The sequence below is a fragment of the Telopea speciosissima genome, chromosome 8 (genome assembly GCF_018873765.1).
Source record: "Telopea speciosissima isolate NSW1024214 ecotype Mountain lineage chromosome 8, Tspe_v1, whole genome shotgun sequence".
In the NCBI taxonomy this organism is placed as follows: domain Eukaryota; kingdom Viridiplantae; phylum Streptophyta; class Magnoliopsida; order Proteales; family Proteaceae; genus Telopea; species Telopea speciosissima.
Window position 1 is genome coordinate 56264222 of NC_057923.1, and position 23574 is coordinate 56287795.

General features: G+C 39.9%; 1 protein-coding gene and 1 long non-coding RNA gene across 4 annotated transcripts in view; one reads left to right on the plus strand and one right to left on the minus strand.

The window, feature by feature from the left end:
- Positions 1-23574, plus strand: part of LOC122671908 (E3 ubiquitin-protein ligase listerin) — a 107193-nt gene that overhangs the window by 75668 nt on the left and 7951 nt on the right. For all 3 annotated transcript variants that reach the window (XM_043869388.1, XM_043869390.1, XM_043869391.1), the window contains 2 exons: positions 5873-6103; positions 9701-10087. In XM_043869388.1, the coding sequence (XP_043725323.1) occupies positions 5873-6103; positions 9701-9928 (459 nt within the window). In that variant the 3' untranslated portion in view covers positions 9929-10087. The remainder of the gene's footprint in view (positions 1-5872; positions 6104-9700; positions 10088-23574) is intronic.
- Positions 12795-23252, minus strand: LOC122671910. Its single transcript, XR_006334413.1, has 3 exons — positions 23224-23252; positions 18323-18325; positions 12795-12943 (listed from the first exon to the last, which is right to left on the minus strand). It is a non-coding gene; the product is annotated as an uncharacterized LOC122671910 (long non-coding RNA).

A 23574-nucleotide genomic window follows, 5' to 3' on the forward strand; every position in this document is an offset into this window, starting at 1 on the left:
TGATTCCTTTTCCAGATATGGAGGAAAGGGAACCATCAGCTACTTTGACCTTGTCTTTCCCAGAAGTGGGAGAATATCGATGGAATAGGCTAGAGGAACCGGTCATGTGATCTGTAGCTCCAGAATCTATGATCCAAGGATGCGAAGCTACAGAAGCACAGTGACCACCAAATGGAATACCTGACCGGGCAAAGTGTGAACCTGAAGGAGCAGCGGAGTTGGCAGTATCAGCAGTTGTAGTAGAGGCAGCAGCAGCGGAAGTCCTTAGCACATGTAGGAATGCCTGTAGATCATCCTAGGATAGACCAATGTTAGTAGCAGGGGCTGTAGTAATAGTCTCAGTGTGATGAGCCTTGTTCTTTGGCTTTGTCTTTGTCTTGGCAACCCTTTTTGCTTCGAAGTCAGCTGGTTTCCCATGAAGTTTCCAGCACTTCTCTTTGGTGTGGTAGGGTTTGTGACAGTGCTCACAAACAACAGTCCCTGTAGTAGAATCACCAAGAGAAGCAGTGCCAACAGGTGCAAGAGTAGTCGGGGCAGTAGCCTTGAGGGCTGATCTATCAGTAATGGGTGGGTGCAGCATAGCAGCCCTACGGTTTTCCTCAGAGGACACCAAGGCATAGGATTGTTCAAGTGTGGGAAAAGGCTTATGGCCTAATACTTGAACACGAATCTGGTCATACTCCACATTTAAACCAGCCCAAAAATCATACACCCTGATCTTGTCCACATGCTTCTTATATGAAGCAATGTCAACAACTGTAGTAGGGTGGAAATCAGAGAAGTGGTCCAATTTTTGCCACAGACTGTGTAGAGTAGCATAGTATTTGGAAACTGAAAATTTTCCCCGAGTAGTGTGGAGGACCTTCTGCCTGAGTTCATATACTTGGGCATCATTGCCAAGCTGCCCGTAAGTTTCCTTGCAAGCAGCCCAAATCTGAGAGGCTGTATCAAGGAGAAGAAAATTATGTTGCAGATTTGAAGTCATAGAACCAATCAGGTAGGACATGAGAACACCATTGTTGGCAAGCCATCTTTCTTTAGCATGACCAATCTCAGTTGGCATAACAGTGGTGCCATTAATGTGACCAGTAAGGCCACGGCCAGCAATGGCAAATGAAGCAGACCAAGACCAAAGCAAGTAATTAGAACCATCTAGTTTGATTGGATTAGTAGGAAAGGTATGAAATTCTAATTTGCCTTGGCCATCACCAACAGAAGTTGCAATAGAATTAGCTGAGTCACCCATGATCACAAAGAAGTTAGTGTGATGAGAAACCCAAGAATCCCTTCAAGTTAAGGGCTGAAATTTGGGGGAGAATCCTCTTTTAATATAGGGAGAGATGTCTCAAAAAACCAGCAGCATCTGACAGAGAAATCCTTGAGATCAACATTTTCAGGGTTTTGAAAAGAACCCTGATTTTGGTGAAATCGATGGAGGGCTGATTGCTGACAAAAAAACACCAGATTTAGCTGAAACTTGGATCGAGTATGCTTCTAATAGGACTGAAGTACTCCAAAAACCAGCCCCAATGGAAACTTGAAACTCCTAGATCGATATTTGTCAGGGTTTTGGAGAAAACCCTGATTTGATGAAAAGAAATCGATCTAGGTCTTCAATCTTGTTGGCGATAGGAACTGAGCCAAAGAAATAAATACTGCCGCAGTTCTTGAGTCTTCAATGAGGTAGATTGGTCCCTTGGCAAGAAGTGGAAGCAATCCAAAATAAAACTGAAGAAGCAAATATCGCAGGCAGCAAGAGCTTGTCCCTATCGATCAAAAAACTGTATCATAGGATGAGGTAAAAGGGAGGCAGCAACTGGATCTGTCGATCACCTCATCAGTGCTGCCCTAGTGGGAATGATGGAGAGAGAATATCAAAACAGAAGAGGGGGTGGGAAGAGGAGATCGAGAGTGAAAGAGAGGGGGGGGGGAAATCAAGAATGGAAGGAAATTCCCTAATTCAAACTTGCTCTAATACCATGTTGAGAGATTAGAATTAGAAGTGAATGCTTGGATGGTCTAAGGTAGACCCCAAGTCATATATTTATAATAAGGAATCAAAGTTACATGGACAGAATTGTCCCTATCATAGCCGACATTGCTGTACATGAATTAAAACAGTAAAAAGTCCAGAATACCCCCCACGTTATTCTGGCCCATATAATCCAACACTATGCTTCCTGCATCCTCATCTCAATTGAACTCATTTTTGTGATGTTGTTTCTTTGTTGCTGACATTCAGCCCTACTGCTGCATACTTCAGCAACAACAATAACAAACTCAGCCTTATCCCAACTAAATGGGGTCGGGTACATAGATCCTTGCAAAAAAAGTAGGGAAAACTGACTGAAAGTAAGAGGAATGAAGAATTAAGAGATGAGAAGTTTGAAATAAGAAATGAAAGTAAGAGGAAAGAGGCACAGCCCAGGAAGCCAGGAAAATCTCAGCTAAATGGGGTCGGCAACATGGATCCTTGCCCTCCAATAGGCTCTATCCGAGGTCATACTTGGTACAAGACCCAGACTACGCATGTCATTCCTTACAACCTCTCCTATGGTCATTTTAGGCCTGCCCCTAGCTCTTTCAACTCCTTCAATCTGGATCAGATCACTCCTCCTTACTGGGGCGCTCCCAAGCCTCCATTGAACATCGTCATACCACCTCAAACGACATTCCGAAGCTTGTCATTGACTGGGGCAACTCCCAAATCAGCTCTATTATGTTTATTCCTTACTTTATCCTTTTTAGTTTTACTGCACATTCATCTTAAAATCCTCATCTCAGCCACACACAGCTTCTCTATATGGCACCTCTTAACTGCCCAACATTCCGCCTCATGCATCATATCCGGTCGGACAACAGTCCTATAGAACTTTCCTTTAAGTTTTAAAGGAATACGTTAGTCACACACTACTCCAGTCGCCCCTCTCCACTTCATCCATCCCACTTTAATTCTCTAAAGAACATCGTCATCTATGTCACCTTCTTTATTTATGGTTGACCCCAAATATCTAAAATAGTCACTTTGCGGTATATCTCTCTCCTCAATTTTCACTATGTCAGTATCCATCATAGCGTGACTAAAGTGACACATCATAGTTTGATCTACACATCATAAACTGCTGCGTACATCAAACACAAATATTCTAGAAGCTTCTCCCATTTATTTGCCCAACTATAATTCTATATGCAATATCTTCTCCAGTCCCTCCCTCTGCAGTGATGATTGAACCAAGATATGGAAATGATTGCCCTGGGATATATGTCTTTGTTGTTGATCTTAACAACTACTTCATTTCTACTCCTATTTTTCTAGGAGTGAAAATAAATACGCAACATGTAGGAAATAATATAATTCACATATACCAATTGCATTTAAAAATTTCTTATCTGGTCTCTTAAAGTTGCAGTTTGTTTGAAATTCATTTGTATTCAACAAGAGTATTTGTACTGGGCTGTTCCCTGAAAATGGTTAGCAAATCCATTCATTGATTACTGGGGCTTACCACCTCCATACTGGATCATTCTCCCTGCACCAAAGAATTAAGTACAGAAAATAATTACATAGTGTGTTGGAGATCCAGTATCTCATAATTCAACTGTGAATGGCAAACTTCAAAAGTATTTCATTCTGGAAAAGTCAAACAAGATCGGAGACCATATGATTGCAGTTTCTCTTTGATTCTTCTTCCCTTGTGAATTCCATACCTTGTCATGCTTCGGAACCAACAATTTAATTCAGACCAGGACCAACAATTTGATTCAGATGACCTATTTCAGGATTATGAAGAGCCAGCAGGTCCAACAGGACTTCAACCACTTCCACCATAATAGATCATTGCTCCAAAGTTTAAGGCGCTAAAGAACCATGATACTTTCTGATCCAGCCATCCATCAATTTTCCCACCTAATATATTACTAAAATTTCATTAAAAGCATTGCAGTTTATCTGTCTCCTGTATTTGTGACACCTTTCACATGTTCCCATCCCATGATGGTTACTAAGTGGTGCTTTGACAGTGTCATTACCTACCTTATTCTCTTTCCTTCCCCCCCCCCCCCCCCAAAAAATCACCGCTCATATATCCTTGGTATCGTTAGTTTCTAATCATAATCCCACAAAATTCCTCCAATTAGCCATTAAATCCAACTAAGAACTCAAATAATCTGACAGAAGCTGATTGGAGAAAGCATGACAAAGATGAAATGACATAAAATACATAACAAGGCAGCAAAGATAGAGCAAAATCTTAACAATTTCATATATTTCCCATGCTTCCATATTTAAAATTTAAAAAACAATATAGTCCATTGCAACTTTGCCAATGCAGCAATCAGATTTCCATTTGGAGGAAACAAGTCAGAGCATGTGAATTGAAGAACTTCAATGGACACTGGTAACTTTTAGAAGCTTTGAAGCCTGAAAAGTTATTTGGAATGAAAACGAACATTGAGTAGTTGACTCAAAATAGCTTTACAATGTTTTTTTCCTTGCATAGAGTATATTTTAAAATAAATAATTCCATCCATAGTTTGTATTTTTTATTTCCTGCAGAAAAGTTTCTTTTATCAGCCAAGAAAATGAGGTACATTGCATCCATAAAACGGAGTCCAAGCCATCTGTAACAGAATATGGACATTTATATAACTTTTTTTCATTTTGAGGTGAAAATTTTTTACATGTTCCCTGCCTGTCTTTTCTGTAAAAGTGTATTGTCCGTGTGCTTGGAAGGTTGCCTGATTATATCACAGTTACAGCAACATATGGTATCTGCTGCGCTATGGGAAATCCTCTTCATGATATGAGATAAAATCCTTCAGCTAAACATCCAAAGTCTCCATAAGTTCTGGCTTAGTACCTCAGTGACAGCTGAACCGAGGGACTCACGTGTGGTTTGCATGTTCAGTTTTTTACATTGTGAGGACTTGTGTGTATGTGTTATATATGACAAGCATATAAAGATAGAATGACCCATTAGACCATCCGTTATACTCTAGAATCATATAATTCCATCTCAGTTTCAAAAGATTCTTTATGCAGAAGCAACACAAGACGGAGTTTTCTTGACTGAAAGCCAGAAAAACTGAAGAAAAATAGTTTATTTCTGAAGTAAACAAATTACAGAATTGATAATGGCAAATGGGGTGCCACATAACCGTTATGTATAACACACAAAATTTGAAAATCCTACTAGAAATCAAATTATCTCTAAATGACAATCTAGGAGCGACCAAATAAGCCTAATAGTACATAAAACAGAAACTCTTCAACTATAAGGGAGGAGAAACTCCTAGCTTTGTTGGGAGTGGCTGCCAACTCTTCAAACCTTTTTTTATTTTTTGTTCTTCAAAATTGGCTTGGATTACTAAGACTAACTAAACCGACACTATATGACCTGGTGGATCAACAAAAAGAAGAGTTGAAGAAAAAACTAAAACCTGAAGTTACCAAGTGACATAACTTCATGGTTGAGTCTGCTTCAAATGGAGTTGACGGACCTGGATGCCAACTTGGACAGATGGGAGGACCAAAAAATGATGTGAGCTGTATGGGTTTGACTTGATAAAATCAGATTTCAATGGATAAAATTACACGGTGGATGCTCTGTTTTACATCTTAGATGGCGGCCTTGTTTTAATTATTTCTTCTTCTTATTTTCCTTTCTAACCCTGGTGTTTTGGGAGAATTACTCCTGTGTCCCCTTCGTCAATTCTTTTACCGTTTATTGAAAGACATCATTGTGCATATCTCAAATTCCATCTAGTTACTCTTTCTGTTTGAGTGTTTTCAGTTAACAGATATTATCTTGGACTTGTTCCAATGTATTAAATATTACAAAACAGCTTTGATTTTTTTTTTTCTTCTTTGCAGATCAAGATGGCCAATGTTGCTGATGAGAATTTCTCCATTAGTGTGAACAAAACTGCCTTTGAGGTTGTTGCCACCTATAAAAAGGAGGAGAGCGGAATGGATTTGGTTATTCGTCTCCCAATATCTTATCCCCTGCGGCCCGTGGATGTTGACTGCACAAGTAGCCTTGGCATTAGTGAGTCAAAGAAGAGGAAATGGCTGATGTCGTTGACGGCATTTGTTCGTTATCAGGTGCCTCATATAGTATTTTCTGTATTATTCTAGTTTTCTCTTGTTCCAAGACATTTGCACCAAATCATATATGACATGACATTCTACAATGATATGGCCATGGCAATATTTCAGATGCATGCGAATATACTTTTCCATTGTTTCCTGCTGATTGAATTTTCTTTTCCTTATTGCTTCCTAAAGTATTTCCTTTACATATCTTATCATGCCCTAAGCTTTTCATTATCTATAATTGTGATGCTGATCATAGTTGTCAAGGGGTCGCTTAGGCGGTGCCTAGGTGTCCTGGCAGATTTCTTGGGGTCTAGGCGACTATTGCCTAGGGGTGTCAATGGGTCGGTTCGGTCCGGTTTCGGTTCAGGCTTTTCGGTTTCGGTGTGACTTTTATAGAAACCGAAACTGAACCATTAAGAAATGTTCGGTTTCGGTTTCGGTGCGGTTTGGTTTCGTGTCGGTTTCGGTTTATGATAATGGGTTGATATCGGTTTGGATTCGGTTCGGTACCAGTTTTATATAACTAATTAACTAGTAAGGTCCGGTTAGTATTATATTCCAAATGCAACAACTAGGTATAGAGATTCCCAATTCATATCTAACTAGTAAATGGATTTAAACACAAGTTCTTACAGGGGTTGGTTCAATATTAAACCATAAACGAATTAGGAAACTAGTGCAATGAATGCTCTATAGTAATTATTACAGAAGCAAGTTTCCTGGCATTAAAGTATTAAACCATGATCGCATATAGGATGAGAGAACATCCATAAAATTTATTTGATCTCAACAGGGCTAAACACTTTTAAAACTGATATAGATGGGTACATAAATCCATAAAATTTATTTGTTCTCAGCATTTTATAGGGTTGGGTTCGGGCCTAACGGTTCGGGTCACCGGTGCACCGTCGGGCTAGCCCAAACCGAACCGAAACCGATTGCTCTTTAGATCCACAAACCGAACCCAAACCAATAAGAGATCGGTCCGGTGTGGTCTGGGCTCGTTCGGGCTGGTTTTATCGGTTCGGGTTGGGTATTGACACCCCGCAATGTAGTATCACTATCAAACCAGGTTTGGCCCTTATTTATGCCAACTATCATTTAAGTAAATGTTCATTTACTTAAGATATTATTCATAAATAAGCAAGTACCCCCCTGATGCAGATTCATCATCAAATAGGGCTTGTTTCATTGGGAATAAGTGTAGGGTTGGGATATATATATGTTGGGCCTTTGTTCCCAAGGGTTTTCTATGTATTAGGCCACTTTAGTGGGCCTGAAATAGGGGTATATAGGTTGCATACGGGATTAGCCCAATACTTAGTTTTTATTTTGTGTTTTTAATTGAACCGATTTAAATTGGTTGCATCCAATTGGTTCAATTGGTCTAATTTAAGTGAAGTGATCCTATTGGCTAAGAGGTTCTTATATCCTATTGGCTACTAGGGAATCTTCTTTATTTTAAGTAGTTTAAGTTGTTTTAAGTCATTAGGACTCTATTTTGAGTCTATTTGAGTTTCCTAGTCAGTTTAAGTTGCCTAATAGGTTAGAGATAAGGTTAGGCCATTCCTTTTTAGTGTCTAAGTCTATTTTTGAGTCTTCTATATAAGTTTGTAAGGGAGGCCAACATTGAAGACGAATTTGATTAATGAAAAAGCTTTTGTTTGCTGCCATAGCTACTGTTCTGCTCTGTTGAGTGAACCGTGTGAGTAATATCAAGGCTACCTTGTGGGTAATATCAAGGTGAAGGGATTGGTGGACTCCGATCGACTCCTTGCATCTTGTAGATCGGGAGGTCCTTCTTCTAGTTCTTCAATGCTGCTACCATTGAAGATTTAATCTTTCAAGTAAGTAGTTTATTAATTCAGCATTTAACCTTCTTCTTCTAATCCTCTAACCTAAGCTCCATCTACTCCTATTACCACCCCTTCCATTAATCCATAGATCCATTAGAACCCTAAAACCCTAAATCCAATTCTGCCCTAAATTGCAGAATTTTGTAACTCATCCAAACCCTAACTTCTTTATACCAAAATAACCCCCTAGACCTGCTCATTAATACCCTATAAACCTCTTTCCTAAAATCTGCCCCTAAACCCTAGATCTCACAAACAGTCCATTTTCATAAGGCCTCTAACCCGAAACCTTAGATTTCCAACTTCATCCAAATTGATCCAAACCTACACCAATAGACTCATAAAATTCTGCACATCATTACCAAATAAAACCCTAAGTCGAAACCCTAACCATAACCCTAATTCTGCCCTAATTAGCCTAAGCTGTCCCAATCGGCCAGCCTTGTTAAGAGATCCTATTACCCTGGTTCCTAGTGGGATTACTCCTACCTAGGACTACATTAAATTGGTATCAGAGCTATGGCGGAGGGAAGCTCCAACCAAGCCTTGAAAGACCCACCAAATAAAACCCTAAGTCGAAACCCTAACCATAACCCTAATTCTGCCCTAATTAGCCTAAGCTGTCCCAATCGGCCAGCCTTGTTAAGAGATCCTATTACTCTGGTTCCTAGTGGGATTACTCCTACCTAGGACTACATTACCCCCCCTATTTGAATCCAATACAATTTAAAAAATCAAATTCCAAAAGGATAAAAAGTCAACCCCCCAGTTCAAGAACAAAAACTGGATTTTCGGCGGTAGTTGAAATTTTCAACTTTCTAATGCTGGGATTTTTCTCAAATCTAAAAATTCCATAAATCTTAATATGGTAAAAACCGACATTTTAATATGATAAAACATTGCTAAACATCAAAAGAGCGGTAAAATATCCATTTGTTTTGATGCCTAAAAAAATATTTTCATTCAGAACGATTTTGACAGCATTCGTGTACACTATATAAGGTTTGACCAGAACATAACTCTTTCAATATAAATCAGATTTAAGCAATCTTGGATTTGTTGGAAAACAGTTTTGTGCTCTACCTAATTCAAAAAAGTCTCATGTAAAAATAAAATCATTTGACCAATCAAACTTCTTAGAGAACAAGAAAATTTCTCTAAATCGAGAGCAATATAATTACTTATGGATAAGATCATGTTTTCTAAGAACAGGATGAACCAAATGTGAGACTAGTTATACCAGGACAATGACCAATTCCAAGAACAATATAAACCAAATGTATGTTTTGATTGTTTCAAATTTCCAATAGCTTGCTTCTTCAGTTTTGATCTCTTCTAGTTCTATGTTGATTGTTGATGACTTGATGTGCCTTAATATTGAGTTTTGATGACCTGATGTGACTTAGTGTTGATTTTTGATGACTTTACGTGGCTTAAAGTTGATTTTTTATGACATAGGGTATATATTGTAGCATACTAAATAATGTTAGAAAAGAGGGGAAATAAAAAATCACACTTAGGTGCCTTGGTGACCTAGACAGCGCCTAGGCGGGTGCCTTGTCGCCTAAGCACTTAGGCACCCCTCCACGCCTTAACAACTATGATGGTGATAGAGTGAGAAGCTAAGAAATTTTTGTAGGGACTTTTGCTTCTAGTTATTGCAGAAATAATTGTCTTGTTTACTTGAACCGATTGAGCTTCTTCTTGGTGGTGAATGAGCTAATTTTGATGGTTCAATGAAATGCAGAATGGAGCATTAGCTGAAGCGATACGGATATGGAAGAGCAACTTCGATAAGGAATTCCTAGGCGTTGAGGAGTGTCCCATCTGTTACAGCATCATCCATACCAGTAACCACAGTCTTCCTCGTCTTGCTTGCAAGACCTGCAAGCACAAGTTCCATGGAGGCTGTCTCTACAAGTGGTTTTCAACCTCTCACAAATCTACTTGTCCATTGTGTCAATCTCCATTCTGATCAAGAACAAAAGGAGCTGAAATGTTCATATTTATGTGGCTTTAAACTGGCCTGGAGTCGTGCACTCATTGATTTTCTGATCGTAAAGGGCATATTTCCTCAACAAATGGAAGTTGGCTAAGTCAAGAATCAAGGCACACCTAGATCAGAATAAGAGTTGTAAGTAGTCCAGATTTAACTCTCTTTCTTTGTCTGATGAAAGCTCCAGTGGGGGATGGAATGTGATTCCTCTGTCCTCACCTTGCTTCCATCATACATATCTGTCATAACAGTACTTTTGTGCTTCTGGGCATAGAATGACAAAATCAATCTTTAATAACCAGGATCAGATTAGGAGGAGAAGAGAGAAGAGGCTGTCTCACTTGTGGGAGAAGAAAAGAAGAGCCCACAATTTAGACAAATTAATCTAAGCGTACGGTAGTATATTGATTTTGTAATAATATGATTACAATCATAGACTTCTATAATGACAACTTCATCTAAATATAACTAGACTTCACCACATACTATAAACATCACCATGACTATTAGACACACCTAAATACTACCACAAATTATAAATGTCACCATGACTACTAAATTTCACCATTTTTACTGAACAACACCATAACTTTATCACACCCCCTCAAGCTGGAGCATATATATCTCCTAGGCTCTAGCTTAGGACAACAAGAACATACACAGCCAACAGAAGCAAAGTTGAACAGATATAAGTAAAAAGACAGTAGCCATATAAAAACTTCCTCCCAGTCGCAGGCTCTCTGCATCAACAAAAGTACAAAACATATCAGCCACCAGCAGCAGCAATAGAGAAAATTCTTCATGAAGAAGACATCCAGATAACAACGAACAATATAAGCGGCAGAAAAACATCAACCACAGGCCAGAAAAGAGTAGCGAATAAAAGAACAAATCATCGTTGCAGGCCAGAAGTCTTCAACAGCAGCAGCCATGGCAAATGCCAAGAAGAGCAGCAGAACTGCAGAAGGAAATGAATAAACCATCGTTGCGGGCAAATAACCTCCAACACAAAAATAGACAAATAATCTTCATAAGAAGTACCATGTCGCTCATTGTTGTTGTCAGTCTTAACTGCAACATGACCATAGTTGTCATGGCGACGCCATGGCGTCCTGGCACTGGAGAGGGTTGCATGGCGACCCTCTTTGATTTCTTCTTCCTGTCTCTCTTTCCCTCTTCGATTTCTTCTTCCTGCCTTCGATTTCTTCTTCCCTCTTCGATTTCTTCTTCGATTTCTTCTTCCTGTCTTCTTTCCCTCTTCGATTTCTTCTTCCTGTCTTCTTTCCCTCTTTGATTTCTTTCGATTTCTTCTTTCCCTCTTCGATTTCTTCTTCGATTTCTGAATTTTCTTCTTAAAACTTGAGAAACAATAGAGAAAAAATAAAACATGGCTTGAGTATACATCTATTAACACATTAAAAATAGAGAAAATAAAAAATAAAACATGGTCGACATGCTCGCCATGGCGGGCGACATGTCGATATATCGACATGACACCCCTCCACCGACTTGGATCGCCGTGACGCCGTGACAACTATGAACATGACAGTAGTTACAAAAGCACCTTTTAGTCAACATGCTTATTGCAACCACTCTTGTTTTATAGACGTGTGTTTTCCTATTTGTCAGAATTCTGCTCCATAAACATGTCTATATCAGCTGTCTTATAAAATCCCTTTCAGTTCATCCACCCTGCTCTAGTCTTCTCTCTCTCATGGATGAATGAATCAAGGAAAAGGATATAGTCACCATAGTGGGTCTAATTTGAATAATCTGATCCAAGTCTAGATTACTTAGTGGAGGATTTAGTTACAAGGACAGCCTGTGGGCCATCAAGGATACTAGACATGTTCAAGATGAAGTTCCACGGTATGTGCTTTTTGCTGAAAACATAATTTTGGTTGCTAAAACAGAGGAAGCAAATCCCATAATAAAATTGTGAAGGAACTTGTTGGAATCAGAGGATTTGAAAGTAAGTGTTACTAAAACAGAAATTGTGGAATGTAACATTAACAATAAGTCAATAATAGAAGTGAAAATGAAGTGGTTATGATAGATAGTAGGAAGATACCTCAACAGCGATGGGTTTCATTAAAAGAAAATGGGTAATTGAAGAAGATGTTGCTTATAGAATTAGAGCAAGGTGGGTAAAGTGGAGGCATTCTTCTGGATTATTATGTGATAACGCATCCCACTGCTCCCCTCTGAGAAGGAAATTTTTGTAGGGTCATTGTAGGATTGGCAATACTGTACGAAGAACAACATATTAAAAAATTAAGTTTAAGTGAGAATTATGCTGAGATGGATGGGTGAAAAAAAACCAAGAATAAGGTAAAAGTAAAAATTGAAAAAAAAAATTTCACAGATGATTTAGGAGTGCCTCAATAATAGCTCAAGTTGGAGCATGGTTTGATGTAGTATGGGCCTTTACAATGGAGGCCATTAAATGCACAGGTAAGGTGGAGATGATGCAGATACACTACCTTGGACCAACCCAAACCCAGTTCGGTATCCAGATGGAGATGAACCAGATCCAGTTTGAGTCTTGGATCCAGTAGGATATTAGGAATTTATTTTATTTAGGTAAATAATATTTTATTCGGTCAATTTTAGAAAGTGGGATACGTTTGCAAGTGTTAGAGTTTGTTAGGAATTTTAGGAGATTGTTTCCTTTGTTAGAAAGTGGGATACGTTTGTAAATAATATTTTATTCGGTCAATTTTAAAATTTGTTTCCAAGTTTGATAAGTTTCCTTTGTTAGTTGGATTTTCTTCTTTTAAATATAGCTTGTATTAGGATGAAAATTTTCAGATTGAAAAGAATGAATTGAAAAGTTTGAGTTTGGTTGAAGCCTTTGGGCTGGTGTGTGCGATTCTCTTTTCCCCCACCCCCTCCTTTCTTATGCGAATTGTTCCTCTCCCTTGCAACTCTGAGACCCCTCTCAGGCTACTTCTTCCCTTCTCCTATCGGCCCTCCACCAATTTGGTATCAGAGCTGTAACCTGCGAAATTAGAGGAGAAGAAGAGAAGAAGAGAAGAGGGAAGAAAAAGAAGAACTCACATACCCGTGAGTAGTCAATTGAATTCTTAGAAAAGAGATGTACAAAATAAATATAGGGTTAGGGGCAAAACAGTAAAAGACCACCTCATATAGATCGAGGCTAAGAAGGCTCTCGGTATTAGCGCCAGACGCTAATCCTGAGAGCCATTATTGGCCCCACACACTAATATCTAACACTCCCCCTCAAGCTAGAGCATATATATCCATCATGCCCAACTTGTTACAAATATAATCAATCCGCCCACTACCCAAAAGCTTCTTAAACACATCTGCCAGCTGCTCTCCGGTTCTAACATGACTTGGAAGAATTAACCCATTCTGCATCTTCTCACGAACAAAATGACAGTCCACCTCAATATGCTTCGTCCTCTCTTGAAATACAGGGTTGGAAGCAATATGAACTGCTACCTGATTATCACACCATAGTTGCATAGGAACTGAAATTTTAAAACCCAACTCAGATAACAATTGTTGTATCCACATCAACTCACATGTCAAGTGTGCCATAGCTCTATATTCTGATTCAGCACTAGAGCGGGCTACCACACTCTGTTTCTTGCTTTTCCAAGAAACAAGGTTTCCTCCAACAAATGTACAGTACCCTGTAGTCGATCTCCTATCAGTTGGAGATCCTGCCCAATCAGCATCCGAAAATCCTTCAACTCGATTGTGACCATGATCTCGCTAAACTACTCTACCTAAAGCCTTTTTAAGATATCGTAGAATACGAATAACTGCATCCCAATGAGAAGTCCGAGGAGAAGAAAGAAATTGGCTCACCACACAAATAGGAAAAGCAATATCTGGTCAGGTAACTGTTAAATAGTTTAACTTACCCACCAGTCTTCTATACCTCTCCGGATCATCAAGAACATCTCCCCCTTCAGCAGTAAGTTTCATATTGTGATCCATAGGAGAGTCAATAGGTTTAGACCCAAGCATGCCTGTTTCAGTGCTTCCTTTGCAAAAGAAAAACTCCCTTCAAAGATTGAGCTACTTCAATTCCCGGAAAGTACTTCAACTTGCCCAAATCTTTAGTCTGAAATTTTTGCTTTAGATATGACTTCAAATCCACGATACCTGTTGAATCATCACCAGTAATGATAATATCATCAACATATACTATCATAAAAATCCTTCCTACAGTTGATTGCCTATAGAAGAAAGAATGATCACCACCACATCTAGACAAACCAAACTCCAGAACAACTTCAGTAAAATGCCCAAACCACGCCCAAGAAGACTGTTTCAGTCCATACAAGGACTTTTTCAATCTACAAACCAGTCCAGACTCCCCCTGAGCAACAAACCCCAGAGGTTGCTCTATATATACCTCTTCTTGCAAGCTACCTTGCAAGAGGGCATTTTTGACATCCAACTGAAACAAGGGCCAATGACCAGTGGTAGCAAGAGAAATCAGAATACGCACAAAAGCAAGCTTGGCAACCAGAGAAAAGGTATCCAAATCAACACCATACACCTGTGCATACCCCTTCGCCACAAGTCGTGCTTTCAAACAAGCAAGAGAGCCATCGAGGTTAACCTTCAAAGCATATACTCATCTGCAACCAATGGCAGTCTTCCCTGGGGGCAGCGGAACAAGTTCCCAAGTCTGATTCACATCCAAGACCGACAACTCTTCTTCCATAGCTGTCTTCCAACCGGGACTAGATAATGCTTCAGTCACAGACTTAGGAAGGGGATGGGCATCAACAATAGACAAAAAGGAACGAAAAGGGGATGACAAACCAGAATAAGAAACATAATTAGAAATAGAATGTTCAGTGCAACTACGAGTACCTTTTTGCTGAGCAATAGGAAGATCAAGGTCAGAAACAATGGGGTTAGCTGGAGGAGGACTCTCGTCAGGATCTGCAGTGGAAGAAGACGTGATAGAGTACGCAAGTACAAGAGGGGCAGCAGTGACCTTTGGTTGGGGGTTGTAAACCTGGGTAACAGTAGGGCATTGACGAGGAGCAGCTAGAGCAGAACGTTGTGACAATGGAGATTGAATAGTGTAAACGGGAAAATCATCATCTAACTAGGATGCATCGATTGGTTCAGCATGATATGGAGTGGATTCAAAGAAAGACACATCAGCCAAGACAAAATATTTGCGCAACACAGAAGAATAACATCGATACCCCTTTTGGGTACGAGAGTAACCAAGAAAATGCATTTAATTGCCTTAGGATCCCTCTTAGACAGACCTGGCCGATGATCACGAACAAAACAAACACATCCAAATATGCGAGGAGGTAAGAGAAACAGTGGTTCAGTAGGAAACAACAACAGATGAGGAATGCCATCCTTCAAAACAGAAGATGGCATGCGATTAATAAGATAACATGTTGTCAAAACAGGATCAGCCCAGAAGAACTTAGGAACTTGCATCTCAAACAATATAGAACGAGTAACCTCCATAAAATGCCTATTTTTCCGTTCAGCCACACCATTCTGTTGGGGTGTGTCAAAATAGGAAGACTGATGGATAATACCACGTTGAACCATAAATGCAGAAAAAGGGGCAGAATAATACTCTTTGGCATTGTCACTACGCAAAACTTTCACACACCAAATTGATTATGAACTTCAGAAACAAAGGCACAAAAAATAGAGAATAACTCAGAACGATTTTTCATTAAATATAACCTAGTAACTCTTGAATAATCATCAACAAATGTAACAAAATATTTAAAACCCAAGTTGGAAGAAACTGGACAAGGACCCCATACATCCGAATGAACTAAAGAAAATAAACTAACAGACCATTTATTGACTCTAGGGGGATAACTCACAGGATGAAGTTTCCCAAACTGACAGGACTCACATTCAAAACTAGAAAGAGACACAAAACTAGGATCTAATTTTTTAACTCTCCAAAGATGGATTACCAAGCCAGCAATGTATCTAGTGGAGGGAAGCGACACTGGAGCACGCAACCAATTGAGCATCTTCAAGCAAATACAGCCCCCCTGACTTCTGTCCTCTACCAATCATCTTCCTCATAGCAAGATCCTGAAAGATGCAAGAATCAAGATAAAATGTCACTGAACAGTTAAGGCTTCTGTTAATTTACTAATGGACATAAGATTAAAAAGAAAATTGGGAAGGTAGAGAACAAAGGATAACAATAGAGATGCACTAGGACGAACAGTGTCAATGCCTTTAACCTTTGCTAAAGACCCATCGGCTAAAGTAGCACTGGAAGATTACGGGGACAAAGAAGAAAAGATACCTGGCATCCCAGACATGTGATCGGAATATCAGATGCCCCTGAATCAATGATCCAAGGGCGAGAGGTAACAAAAAGATACGCAGTTGCATTACCTGTCTTCACCAAAGTAGCAGTGGTCACTGGAAGAAGTAGGCTGTGAAATCTGGAACTAATTGTACCATGCAAATTCCTCCTCTGACATTACCACAACCTTACCCTAAGAGGGTTGATACTGAGGGACTGAATCACTACTAGTGGCAGAATTAGCAAATTGCTGAGTTGTTGGTTTCCCATGAAGCTTCTAACAAAACCTCTAAATGTGACCAGGTTGGCCACAATGATGACAAATTCTTACATTACCCGAACCATTAGAAGTAGTACCAGATTGGCCAAAACCTGTTGAGGTTGACTCCTTCCTGTACCACGACCATCTCCACGTCCACGGCCTCCCCCACGATTTCCACCATCTCCACAGCCACCTACACCAGCCCCTGACTGAGACAGCAGGGTTGAACTCTCGGTTGTAGGTGTAGCATCAGTGCATCACGAGAACTCTCACGGGACACTTGAAGAACTCGAGAAAAGGTATCCGTGAGTGAAACAACAGTTTCACCACCAAGAATCTGTGACCTAACCGACTCAAAACTCCTGTCCAAGTCCTCCCACAAACCCATAACAGCCAATTGCTCTCTTTGGGTCTACATCTGGTTCACATCGGAAGTAATAGGAAAAAGTGAGTTTAATTCCTCATACATTCTCTTGAAATCAGCAAAGTATTGGGTGATAGAACATCCCTTTCTCTCAGTCCAGTAGAACTCCTGAGACAACTCATGTATGCGAGATAAGTTATTTTGGCCAGAATACAAAACACTCATATACTCCTATAATTCTTTCACAATATCGATGTGAGTAACCAAATCCACTATATGGTTCTCCATCAAATTCAACATCTGCCCAAGAATCCGGGCATCAATAGTATCCCAAGTTGGATCATTAGCAGGTTTGCTTCCCGTCAAGTGAGCCTGCTGATCATGACCTGTCAAGACAAGGTTCACAATCTTCCTCCATTGCTGAAAGTTTGTGATACCCTCAAGCTTCTTTCCTGTGATTCGATTGGAGGATGAGGAAACCACCTTCGTAACCATTGCATTCTTCCTATCATCATCTCCCATATTCTCTTTTTTGGGAATTTCCACCAAAAAATTCAACAAATATTTACTCAGACACACCATCGGCAACCTACTGCCACTAAAATGATCAAATAAATTACCAATCACCACAAAGTCACCAGCATTGTTCGAGAACTCGTTTCGTTTCGGTATTTCGGGCTGACCGAAATATCCAAAATATTCGAAATTTCGGATATTTCGGTCGAAATATTGTATTTTTTCTAGTATATTTCGGTAGGTCATTTCGGTGGGTTTTAGGCCAAGTTAAGGCCTAAAACTTCATGGAAACCCTATTTTAGGTTATATAAACACATTTAAATGTTCAAATTGCAAAAATAGTCACCCAAAATGGTGTTTTGGATGTGCACCATTGATTGGCAACGTACGGTCGAACCCTAATGTATAAGTATAACTTAGAGTCTTAGACTACTTAGTTAATCACACATTTACACATACACATTGTGCATTAAACAAGTAAATTGACTTGGAACTAAGTTGGAAACATAATGACTCATAAGTTAAGTCATAACTCATAAATCATAATATTAAGTACATATTACATAAGACATCAAGTCAATAACAAGTTAACAAATAACAACTTAAGAGTTAAGATTTAAGAAGATGATATCAAACATTCCAAATCACAATATCCCCAATTGTCCCCTACAAGTCAAGTAGTCATCATTCATCCCAAATGTTTACAAATTTGCTAATAATAACTACTCCGCCGTCCAGGATGAACCCCAATCATGGTCCGCTGGAGCCGACGTGTATTGCTCTCCGACTGTAGGACAAATGCATGCCACGTCATAGTCTGGGAGAAGAAGCGAGTGTAGTCATCCACAGTGGCCATGTAAACTGCATCATCAACATGCTAAAGGTAACCTATCCTAGGATATAGGTCACCAAACTGTGAAGAAGTACTACCCACTGATCCACTATGGTATGAGTCATATGACGGCTCTGGGAGCATGTACCGGTACGGGTTGTACGGCTACGGCTGGTGGGTTGGGTAGGAAAAGAAGTCATCCACAAAAGACGATCCACTATATCCTGTGAGTGGGAGTCATACTCAAAACGGGAATGGATGGAGAAGATATAGGTGCTGCCCCCAAGGGTACGCCTGCATCGCCTTCGCCATATGGATGTGAATGAGATGAACTATGCTCGATTGGCTGGAGATGGACTGCTGTCTACATGAAAAGATGGGGCACGGAAATGCCCACTTGATCTACTGTCTCCATCGCCAATACTCAGTCCACCAACAGAGCCAAATAGGGCATCAATGTCCATAAGCTCAGCCTGCCTACTAGTACCACTACCACGACCACCAGGACAGGACTGGCCACGCTGCTTTCTCGAGTAGGTCGAGGTGGACGATGTGGGCCATGTGGCCGATGTGGGGGCACGGATTGCCTCTTGCTGCTCTTGTACCACAAACGGGATTCGAGTTCCCTGATATGCTTGACCACCATCACCATCATCATCACGTCCATCATCACCTCCATCATCACCATCTCCACCATCACCGCCACCAAAGGACATAGACCAATCTTCATCCTCCTCATCAACACCATCAGTAGCCTAGAACGGTATGGGTGACGCGTCCCGTGCGTGTACCTCACCCTCTGCAACCATGAAGTCATCCACATTAGCTTCTATGTGTTCAACTATCATGGGGTCAGGCCTACCTCCAGGCTGATCTAACACTGGCTCACCTCTATCCCTCACCCAATCAACAATAGGATCTTCATCATCTGACTCCACCTGGAAAATGTCGGCGAGATCGATATTTTCCCTGATACCCTCTTGTCCCATGCGTATGTGTTGCATCTTCAACCTCAAATTATAATGCACATACACTAAGTCAGAGAGACGTTCAGAACCCAATCTATTTCTCCTCTTGGAGTGGATGAAAGAAAATATACTCCAATTCCGTTCACAGCCAGATGCTGAACATGTCTGAGAGAGAACCTGGATTGCTATTTTTCTTAAATTGTCTGCCGAACCCCGATACAACACCCACCATTCAGCTGCATTACAACAAAAGAGACATGTCACCTTCATTTCAAAAGAATAAGATATTGAATTGAGTAATGACTAATGAAGTAATGAGTACTGGCGTCACCGCGTGTCCAGCCTTGCTCTGCAGCATCGGTTCCAAAACTTCCCAATGCATCCCTAAAAGTCTTCAACTATAATCATTTGGAAAATATTTAAAATTAGTAATGACTCATTACTATTTAGTATTGAATTGAGTAATTCCAAATGAATTATAACTTATAAGACTCACCTCATTGTTGCATATCGCCTGTAATTTACTATTCGGCTCCAACTTGGCAACTACTTCTTTAACTTTCCCAGCGCTCCTTGATAATTTTGAGATAGTGTTTGCTACCTCGTGGATTTGCATTGTAAACACCTTCATTCATCAAGTCTATGGCAGCATATAGATGTGGCATGGTTGGTCCCTTAAGAGCAGAATCAACTATATGCAAAACCTTGACCACTGGGTCCAGAAGTTGTACCACTTTATGCATCTTTGACCAAAAGTCATCTGATGAAATGGTAGCTTGTGCTTCCCTACCACCATGGGTATTGGACCCATTCCAGTTGAACCAGTCTTCAGAAGCAAACATTGATCTCAGTCCAGACTTCTTGGTCTCTATACTCTTGAGTGCAATGTAGTTGGTGGCGAATCTAGTTATGCCTGGCCTCACTAAGTCACCCCCACACTTCTCCCTCAAGAGGTTTAGTGCAAACCCATGGTTGTAGACAAAGTTGGTCATTTGCCTTGCCTTTTCCACAACATGTTGTATCAATTTGATCTTTCCCATGTCCTTCAACATGAGGTCTATACAATGGGCAGCACATGGAGTCCAAAACAACCGGTACTTACTGTTTTGCATCAACCTCTCACCGGCACTCTTGTAGTTGCTTCCGTTGTCCGTTACAATTTGGACAACGTTCCCCACTCCTACATCTTCTACCACTTCCTTCAGCAATTTGTAGATATACTTTGCATCATTTTTCTCCTTGGATGCATCAACAGACTTCAGAAAAACTGTTCTCCCATCACAATACACCATAAAGTTGATGATGGACTTTCTTGTAGGACCAGTCCAACCATCACACATTATGGTCACCCCACAGTTCTCCCACAGCCCCCTCATTTCATTGATGTAGTCTTCAAGCTCTCTCTTCTGCTGGGGCAAATACACATTCATAATCTCATATGGGGTGGGCCCCTTATACCCTAGGCCAGCCTCAGCAATGGAATCTATCATAGTCTGATAAAAGGGGCCTTGTGTTGTGTTTGCTGGGATGGTATGGTATAAAATCCACTTAGTTATAGATTCCTTCACCATCCCCTTCAGATTTTTCCACGCTCCCTTGATTTTTGGTTGTTTGTTGCCTTTCTTTCTATAAACACCAGGTGCTTGATGAAGTACTCGGTCATCTCGTGGTGGTGGAGGCGGAGGCAGAGCTGCCCTCGTACTCTGTGATCTCCTAAAGGGATTAGGCAACCCACCTCCTCCACTACCACTAGCACCAGCTCTAGAGGTACCAGCTCCTTCACTACCACCAACTCTCTATCTCTCCTGATCCTCATGATAACTGGCTCTGCTCATCATCTGTGCTCGTCTCCAATCCCTAGCCTCTCGCTCAGTCCCTATATCATCAGGAACATAGACATCATCACTGTCATCATCATCATCATCACGATGGCCTGATTGGCCTCCCGTTGTACACCTCACTGCTTCCTCAAGTTCTACTCTTGCCTTCTCCCTCTGAGCCTTCCTCTTACTCCCTCCCTTCATGTAATCAATGACAGTCGTAGATACCTCCATAGGGACCATATGACATGCGGCCACTTCAAGAGAATTCCCAGCTAGATGTTGTTTGAGTCTAGTGGCACCACCTCCCAAAAACTACATGTGACAATAGTTGCATTAGGATTTTCTTTTATCCCCATCAATTGGAGTGCCATGCAACCATGCAATGTCACCCCTAGTGCACCCGGGTGTGCTCCCCTCCCCCTGGGTCCAGGCCGGCTGCCTCTCGCTCTGTCGTTTACCACGGTCCACCATAATCGGACTAGTTTACTGTTGCATGAATAAAAGACAATTCATTAATCAATAATCACTGAAACACATCAATTCCTTTAGTTTAAATGTTTAAGAATTAAGATTTAAGAGCACTAACACAAGTATATAAGTATATAACTATTTAGTATTTTTCCCCTAACCCTCATATTTTTCTCATATTTAAAAACAATTTTTAAAAATATTTTTCAAATAAATATTGGCCTAGTACAACAAAACCGAAATTATATGCAAATGGGCAGCAATAAAACAACATGTAGAATTTACTTATAGCTATTTTGTATTTTTCCCCTAACCCTCATATTTTTCTCATATTTAAAAATAATTTTTTTAAATATTTTTCAAATAATTATTGGCCTAGCACAACAAAATCGAAAAGATATGTAAATGGGCAGCAATTAAGATGTACAATTTACTTTTATATTTTTCAGTAATTTTAAAACAAAAACCTCATTTTTTCTTATTTTTTGCTATTTTTTTGAATATTTTAAATAATTTTTATAACTTTCAAAAATTAAAATAATTAATTATTGGCAGAAAAATATTTTTGACACCATGAGGCCGTAGATCAGCCAATGGTGTCTAACATATATTTAATTCATCACCATACAATATACATAACCCCTATTATTTTTTTATTTTTGTTGTAAATAAATCTAATTTTTGAATCAGAAAAATAAAAAAATAATATATATACCAAAAAAAAATTTCGACACCGTGAAGTCGTAGATTGGCTTCCGGTGTCTAACATATATTTATTTCATCACAAACAAACATATTGATCATGCATTTCCCTAAAAAAAATCAATTTTGAGAATATGGTTTTACCTGGAATAGTGGAAAGGCTTCACAGATGTGCTAAGAAGTTTGAATCTTGTGTTCTCCAAGTGGTTCCGGCGTAGATGCGGCAAGGATTCAAATGGGAAGTGGAAGAATGGAGAAGAAATGAGCAAAAACCAAGCAAAACCAGAGCTGTTTCTCAGTCTCGGTCGAAATTTCGACCGAGGCTGACGAAATATGCTCTTTTATATAAAGCAGTTTGTCGAGAAATTCGAAATCTCGCGATATTTTGGAAATATCTCAAAATTTTGAGAATTTCACTCGAGTTTTTGTACTTTTTCGATTCAAAGTGGCATTTCGTTTCGAGCAGCTCGAAATATCCAAAATTTTCGAAATCTCGATCGAGATTTTGAACAATGGTCAACAGCACCTTGCCGCAATCAACACTGCACACAGAACTCCAATAACATCAAGCAAACATCAAGCCGAACTCCAAAAACATCAAGCCAGCAACCTGCCGCCATCAATTCTTTCACCAAATCACCATAAAGTCCTTTGGAAATCTGCTTTTGTATTGGAATAGAAGCAGATTCACAGCATCATCACCAATATTCAATCCGCAGCCAGGAACAGACAAAAAGAAGGGGTGAAATCACCCCTGTTCTGAAGATCGTAACCTCTGGTTAGGGGAAGCAGAAATCGCAGAAAAGAAAAAAAGAAAAAGAGGAAGAAAATCTTGCAAGTTGTGCACTGATTTAATGGATCAGCTCTGATACCATGTAACCTGCAAAATTAGAGGAGAAGAAGAAGAGCTCACATAACCATGAGCAGTCAATTGAATTCTTACAAAAGAGACGTACAAGATAAATATAGGGTTAGGGGCAAAACAGTAAAAGACCACCTCACATAGATCGAGGCTAAGAAGGCTCTCGGTATTAGCACCAGGATCCATCATCCTTCCCCATCAATCTCTTTCATTCCTTTCCCTACAAATCCTTCTCGTCTCATTCTCCTTCTCTAATCTCTTTTCCCATACTGTTCTGCTGACAATTAAAAAAAAAAAAAGCAAACCCCTTTCCCTTCCCCCCCCCCCCCCCAACTGTGACTACCAGCAAAACAGATACAACAGAATATCCCCCACCTTCTTCCTTTTTCTTCTTAGGGTTCCATCAAGTAAAAAAAAAAATGAACAGAAGAGGTGGTGAGAGACAGAATCAAAAAAGAAAAAGAGAAGACAAAGAAGAATTTCAGAGGAAGAACAGTCGGCATCTCTGGTTGCAGCTCCTCGTAATC